This window comes from Hypomesus nipponensis, chromosome 7 (assembly GCF_054491055.1).
Source record: "Hypomesus nipponensis isolate SF chromosome 7, ASM5449105v1, whole genome shotgun sequence".
NCBI lineage: Eukaryota > Metazoa > Chordata > Actinopteri > Osmeriformes > Osmeridae > Hypomesus > Hypomesus nipponensis.
The window spans coordinates 15,629,976-15,637,372 of NC_140367.1; the positions used below are offsets into that span (position 1 = coordinate 15,629,976).

At 40.3% G+C, this 7,397-nt stretch overlaps 1 protein-coding gene across 2 annotated transcripts in view; it reads right to left on the reverse strand.

The window, feature by feature from the left end:
* Positions 1–5,428, reverse strand: part of LOC146277291 (serine/threonine-protein kinase 38-like) — an 85,030-nt gene extending 79,602 nt beyond the window's left edge. For both annotated transcript variants that reach the window (XR_014762466.1, XM_084701628.1), the window contains exons 1-2: positions 5,182–5,428; positions 1,823–1,962 (exon numbers count right to left, since the gene is read on the reverse strand). Coding sequence is in view for 1 of the 2 variants with exons in the window: in XM_084701628.1 (XP_084557754.1) it covers positions 1,823–1,956 (134 nt within the window). In the remaining variant the exon portion in view is untranslated. The remainder of the gene's footprint in view (positions 1–1,822; positions 1,963–5,181) is intronic.
* Between the last annotated feature and the right edge of the window lie 1,969 nt (positions 5,429–7,397).

Sequence of the window (7,397 nt, forward strand, 5' to 3'; positions counted from 1 at the left end):
ATGAGAAATGTAATACAAAATGTCTGAAATGGGTGTATTTATGTAAATGTCCACATTGCCTCAATATCTTTGTGTCAATAAATCAAATATAATTTTGACTGAGAGTTTTCAAACCTTATTGGGTTCAAGATGACATCACTCTGAAGTACCATCAACAATTTCACCTTGGTATGTCAAAATATGATTGAATTTGAGTAGTTTAAACTTTGGCTGAATCTAACAACTCTTACCACAGAAGAAACAGCTTACTTTTTTATACAGTAACTGAACATGACAATATTCAACACTGAGAATAACTCAATAGACAGGGACAGCGACCTGCACAGTATAAGGTTGTAGGTTTGAATCCAGCCACAGTCTTTTAGCCTGTCTTAAATTTGAATATGTGTTTAGTTAAACAGGATGACATCATTATGAAATACCATGAGCAATTTCACTTAATTCCACTTTGAAATGTCAACCGCTTCTTAACCTTTGTCCCAAAGCTGACCAAAGCTAAAACTTTGCCCTTTCTACTCTTACATTTCAACAGTTGGCGTGTAACAGAGAGGATAGAGAGGCTGCCTTGTAACCATATCGTCACAAGTTTAAATCCCCATTCAGCCTATTGTAGTTGGCCCAAAATGAAGTAGTTTTGCTCTCTTGTTGTCCAACTCTTCTACAATGTAAATTTTTATAATATTTTGCCATTTTGCGGAGGAACCCGCATCGCTGCTTGCAGCTATATTTATTAGTATTATTCTTCCGCCATGGGTGTCTATTAGTGCTTGGTCGAAAGTTTTGAAATTTGGCACACTCATTAGGGATCCCCTGGTCCAATTCACAAAGTTTCATGTCCCATACTTTGGCACTCTAGCGCCACCAATGGGTCAAATTTGAACTTGTGTTTACACACGTAACTTTTGAACCGTATGACCAATTTTCAAAAAGGAGGTAACATTGGATTCCCTGGGTCAAGATGAGTTCAACACACCCTATGACGTCAATTTATATAGATTTTCCGCCATTTTTTATTTTAAGAAAAATCGCTTCAACTGCTTCAACAACACAATTTTTGTCAAATCTTCCCCCAAATTGGCAGACATCCTCGTCAGAGCAACCCTCACAGAAGTGATCAAACTATTTTTGATTTTCAAAACCAGCCAATCAAATTCGTCAACAAAGCAACCAAACAGGAAGTTGGGTCATATCTCAGCAAATCTTTGAGATATCAACACCAAACTTGGTGTGATGACTCGAAACCCTCGTCTGAGGATGTCCACAGAATTTGGTGTCATTTGATCATTGGGCGTGGCCGCAGGAAGCAAAAATGTGTTTTGGCCAATAACTATTGATTTGTTTGCTTTTATTAAGTGATTCCTTTGTTTCATGATATCTTGGGACATTTTGTGTGTGACTCATGATAATCTGTGATAATAGCCGAATTGATACGGCCGCCATTTTGAATGCATTGAAAAACGTTTTTTCTCTACTTCTCCAACAAAGTGTGTCCAATCTGAACCAAATTTGCCAGAGATTATCTTCAGACCAAGCCTCACAAAGGCCATCACATGATTTTGTGATTTTCAGAATAGTTTGCCTGGTACAGCCAATCAAAATGTGCCATTAAGCCAGCAAACAGATTCACACCAAACTTGCTGAATACACTCAGAACCCTGTTCTGAGGATTTCTAATGTGTTTTATGGGTCATTTGACTGCTTTGCCACCTCATTGCTGCTTGCAGCTATATTATTAAAGCTGCTTTTGTAATCATATTAATTGCTTACACACATAATATCAACATGACAAAAGCAAATAACGATATCACATATTGCCACTTACCTCATCTCACGTTCCTCATGTTGGGTTAACAGAGTGCTGTAGAAGTTCTCAAGTGTCAGCTTGGCCACAGTTACCCTCTCTCGGGTGTGGTTGCTCATGGGAAGGGTAGCTGCCGTCCCTCCCGTCATGGCCATACTATCCTGTTGTTAAAAAATAAATATGGGTTAAGGGCTGTCCACATATAATGACAAATATGACACTCATAACTTTAATGATATCTTGTTTGTTGGGTGTCTACCAAGATCACACCAGATTGTTATCACTATGGTAATTTATAGCCTACTAGTTTTGCAGTTCCAGGTTCCAGTTTAAACTATATCTACAAGCAAGGGGTGTTGTTAGGGACATTTCGACAGTGAAATAAAGTTAGACAGGATAAAGTATACATCTTTAAATGTAAATAAAAGTGTTGTGTCTAGATTTTCCACATATTTCAGAAGAAACCGAGCCAACAACTACAGACTGTGGGACATAAACGTTTTTGTCCCTGTGAGAAATGTCTTGTGTGCTGGATAGTTCAGTGGCAGCATCCCGTGTTAACCTTTAACCTAATCTAGTTTCAGCTAGCAAACAAATGCCCAACATACAAACACACACACACCTATTCTGCAAGGAATGGCATTTCCAATAGAATCATGAGAAGATAAAACTTTCTGTAAACAAAGTAACAAAACTAGAGACATACAATGCTTTCAACAACTAACTTTCAATACTTGACAATAATTAATAACAAAAAATAAGACCAACAAAACAATTACCCAAATCGGTAAGATTATTGTTTCACCTGGTTAGCTAAACCCCCTATGCTCACTGTCAGGCTAGATTACTTGAACAGTAAGCAGTCAAGTTTATCACCATAAGTTGATGACTTAAGACGGGTTCGAGAGACCGCAGATAGTGTGCGGCTCGTCTGGGTGTTTTATGCGTGGAAACTGCAAGTGGCAGCTCGGATCCAAGACGGATTTGAGAGACCGCAGATAGAGTGCGGCTTGTCTGGTTTGTTATATATTTGGAAACTGCACGAGGCAGCTCGGATCCAAGACGGATTCGAGAGACCGCAGATAGAGTGCGGCTCGTCTGGGCTGTTATGTGTGTGGAAGCTGCAAGTGGCAGCTCGGGTCTAAGACAGTTTCGAGAGACCGCAGATAGAGCTAGTCTGGTTTGTTATATGTTTTAGATCTATTACTTCTATCACTTGTATTATTGTTTTTGTTGATTTTATGTAAAGCACCTTGAGCTGCAATTCCTGTATGAAATGTGCTATATAAATAAAGTCTTACTTACTTAAAAAGACAGCCGTCTAATAAACCCACTGCTGTCCGTCTCATTAATGTTGATCAAAGAACAAAAGAAAAAGATGTAATCACTCGCTGCTCTTGATTAATAACATTTGTAGGATTAATTTAAATTAAATAAAGTATATATTTGATACATTAGATCTCTGATTGTAGGCCTTGAAAACCCCCAAAACAGTGCTTGAAAAGTCCTGGAAATTCAATATACAGAATCTGTACGGATCCTGTAATTAATACGCATAATTGGCCGGAAAGCTGCCAATAAAACCTAGAACAATACAATTTTCTGCTGTTTTTTTATCGGAAGGGTTAAAGCTTATAAGCAATTGGAGGCTGGGCCGGCTGTGTTGAGCTGTGTGTTTTGAGGGAGGGCTGTACACTGCGCAAACAAATTTCTTGTGCCCCCCCTACGAAAATGAAGGGGAAAAAATCGAATATGGTTTCCTTTGTTTCCCACTGTATTTTGTCTATTTTGGCTCAGACAATCCAAATGTCTTGTTAAAAATAATAATTTTTTATTACAAAAAATATTTTTGTTACAAAATGCTGTTAGGTTAGTTGGGTGGTATAAAATTTGAGGACAGCAGCGACAGAGGTGCACTGCGTTTCTGGATAGTTGACAGCCTTTTGTCACATCTAGTGGTTAGCTGGCTACATTGTGTTTAGTCTTTGAGCAAAACAAGGAGATTTTAGTTTTTGCATTTGACTTTTCACTGATGTCGCACTCGCAGGCGACTAAGTGTAACAAGTGTGAACCTGTTAAACTCACTCCTCAGGTATGTAACAGGCCAGCCATGTCAACGAATAGCTAGCTTTTCTTTGGCGTAGTTGGTAGTGGTCACGCCTGGCAAGTCGGAGGTCTTGTGTTTGAGCCCAGTGAGTGGCGAACGAGCCTTGTTGTGACGGAGCGTGGCTGCAGTTGTTACATACCAGTCACATTGGTGCCGTGACCCGGATTCATGAGGTTAGCGTCAGCTAACCGCCGGAGTGAATTTCAGAGGGGTGAATGTAACGGGTGTGAATCTGTAAAACTCACTCCTCAAGTATGTAACAGGCCACCCGCGTCAACAAATAGCTAGCTTGGCAAGTCGGAGGTTGTGCATTCGAGCCCAGTGAGTAGTGAACAAGCCTTGTCGTGACGGAGCGTGGCTACAGCTGTTACATACCCGTCACATAAGCACGCGCCTTTCCGCAGCCCAGTTATCTCAGAGAAAGCTCCGACAACCGCCCCAGTTCAAACACTCCATGTTTTGTTACAACCAGATTGCACCAAATTGAAGCTTTAAAAAAACGATGTGCCCCCCCAAAATGTCTACAAAAGTGGGATAGAACCGGGCCTGTTGTGAATAACAAAAATACAGAGAATGTCTGCAAATTAGAAATGGTTGGTGAGATAACATGTGGAAGACAACATTTATTTAACAATAATAATAGGAAATATATTTCTTTATTTCTCCAGTACCAAAAACAGAACTGATAGCGTCACAGCTTATTGATAACGTTATTTCTCAATTTAGCACCGGGGCCAGTTCGATACCTGGTTTTGGTACCCATCCCTAGTTATATCCCTCTCTCTGCGTTAGGTTAGTGCATTTGTGATTTATTGTGGTGCGTTTGTGTTCGGAATCATTGAGCAAGTAGGTAGTTTCTAGTTTCATTGAGGATTTGGATGATGCCAATACAGAGTTTATTGTGCCCCACCTGGAATTCAGTGCCAAAGACGCCACTGGAAATATATCATTTTTAGCTCAGTGCAGAATTGACTGTAGATCTTTCTGAACTTAACCTGTTAGGCTATATATTGCATAGATTTAAATTCATATTTATATTGTGTCCTGTGCTATAGTTTTAAGGCATTGGAATTGTAGGCTGGCCTACAATATTTCCACTTATCCCTGTTATCTGCAAGCTGTCAGTGCATCGTGATGACAGATCAGTACTAGCAGATTGTCGTTTCAGAGAGGTTATTTCGCATTTCATTGTGCATTACAAACAGATACATTAGTTTGACCGATTTCGGAGTCTTAAAAACGTGCAGTGTATGTATGAATTATTATAGCTTACCTCCGGGTCCTGCTCCAGAGTCAATGATGGCTAGCTGCCCAGCCCACCTTCAAATGTTTATATCTGACAAAAGATATTGGAGATTGTGACCCCGCTACAAACAGCCGGAGGTGATCACTATATAAGCTATATCGCTTGCTAACCTACAGAATATTTGTTGTGAATGCAGGCTATTCATTTGCATGAACTGCACGCGTCCCAAAGATGATTAGAATGCACAGCTTCTTCGGGCGAACAATGTGCATAACATTCGCATAGCTCATTTTAGACGCGCATGACTCACAAGCAGGCGGAAGCCACGACGTTGCAGTCGAGGGCGGATAAATGCAACATTTTTCTTTTTTTCTTTTCTTTTTTTATGGTTCAACGTCTTTTTATAAGCAGATTTATTTTGCAATAGAAAAAGTACAAACATTGAAGAAATACCAAGAACAAGTGTGGGGATACAGAAAGAAAACGAAATACAAATATTTACAATTTATAGGCCTAGAAAAAAAAATAGAACACGGGATGTTATCAAAGCTTTTTATTGGTGAAGATTTTTTGAAGTGATAATAATAGTAATTATTATAATATATTATAATAATTATACGTTAATCGGAGGCAAATACTATTTGTATTTAGGCGTTAGGCTTTGTGACTGGGGTATTTCATCATGTAAATGAAATTTAAGGCATCATCTACCTCCGTGTTGTCAAAAACATCAAAATAAACCTTCATGACATAAACATTTCACAGTTAGTGGAACACGACAAGTAAGGATGCAGACATTTGATGCCAGAATTGTTTATTGGATAAATGCAATCAATCAGTGCCTATGAGTTTATCGCAGGCTTAATACATTTTATATGGAGATCATTATTATTTGTGTGAACATGTTGGGTTTTCCATTCTGTATTCCGACAAAAGAAAGAAAAATGTATGCAGGATAGATTTTCGGGATCAACTTTTTTCACGTCACCGCATTCATGGCGGGCTGGGAAAACATCAGTCGCAACACTACAATTTGGACATACCTACGTACGGTGGCCCTGAAGTGCAAATCACCCCCCCCCCCCCTAATATGAGTACATGCCCCAAATGAAAACACTCCCCCCGAATACGAGTCAACTCCCCCCTAATCGGATGACTTGTTCACCTCCCCCCAATAAAAAACACGCTCCCCCAAATGGAAAACGACATTACATTATGTGATAATGTGGTTTAGGCAAATCATTATCTACAGGAGCCACTAAGTGGCGCTAATAGGAATTATGTAAGGTTATTGAGCTTGCTTGGGTAGGTGGGTTTTTGGTTAGAAAAACGACACATGGAAACTGGAATGAGCAGTCAATAAATCACCCGTGTTCTAGACCGTCCCTAATAATTATTGCATCTCAGAAGTGTTCTTTGGAATTATCACATTGGACGAGGACTCAAAGACATACTGTTCAGTAAACACACACAAGGGTTTGTTTATGTATAAACGTTTATCTTTTGGTGTCTCTAGCAGCCCTGCTATTTTTCAGAGAACAATTGAGGGGGTTCTCCAAGGAATTCCACATGTGGCCATTTACCTGGATGACATCCTGGTGACAGGGAGGACTGATCAAGAGCACCTGAGAGCACTAACTGAGGTGCTGCAGAAGTTGGAGACTGCAGGCTTGCGTCTGAAGCGGAGTAAGTGTACCTTCATGGGGAACGAGGCCGTGTTCTTAGGACATAGAGTGGATGCAACAGGCATCCATCCCCTGAACGACAAGGTACAAGCCATTCGAGATGCACCAGCTCCTACTAATGTGACTGAGCTAAAGGCTTATTTGGGACTACTCAACTATTATAACAGGTTTTTGCCAAACCTGTCTACAGTGTTAGCTCCTCTTCACACACTACTGAGAAAGGAGACAAAATGGCAGTGGGGGGAGAAGCAGCAGGCATCATTTACCCACTCAAAGGAACTAATGCAGTCATCAGAGGTGTTGGTTCACTATGATGCAGGGAAAGACCTCATTCTCTCTTGTGACGCATTGCCCTACGGTGTGGGGGCAGTGCTGTCACACCGTATGTTGGACGGGACAGAAAGACCGATAGGGTTTATGTCCAGGACACTGAATGCAGCAGAAAAGAACTACTCTCAGCTGGACAAAGAGGGGTTAGCTGTAATGTTTGGAGTACAAAGGTTCCACAAATACATATATGGCAGGAAGTTTACCATATGCACAGATCACAAACCGTTA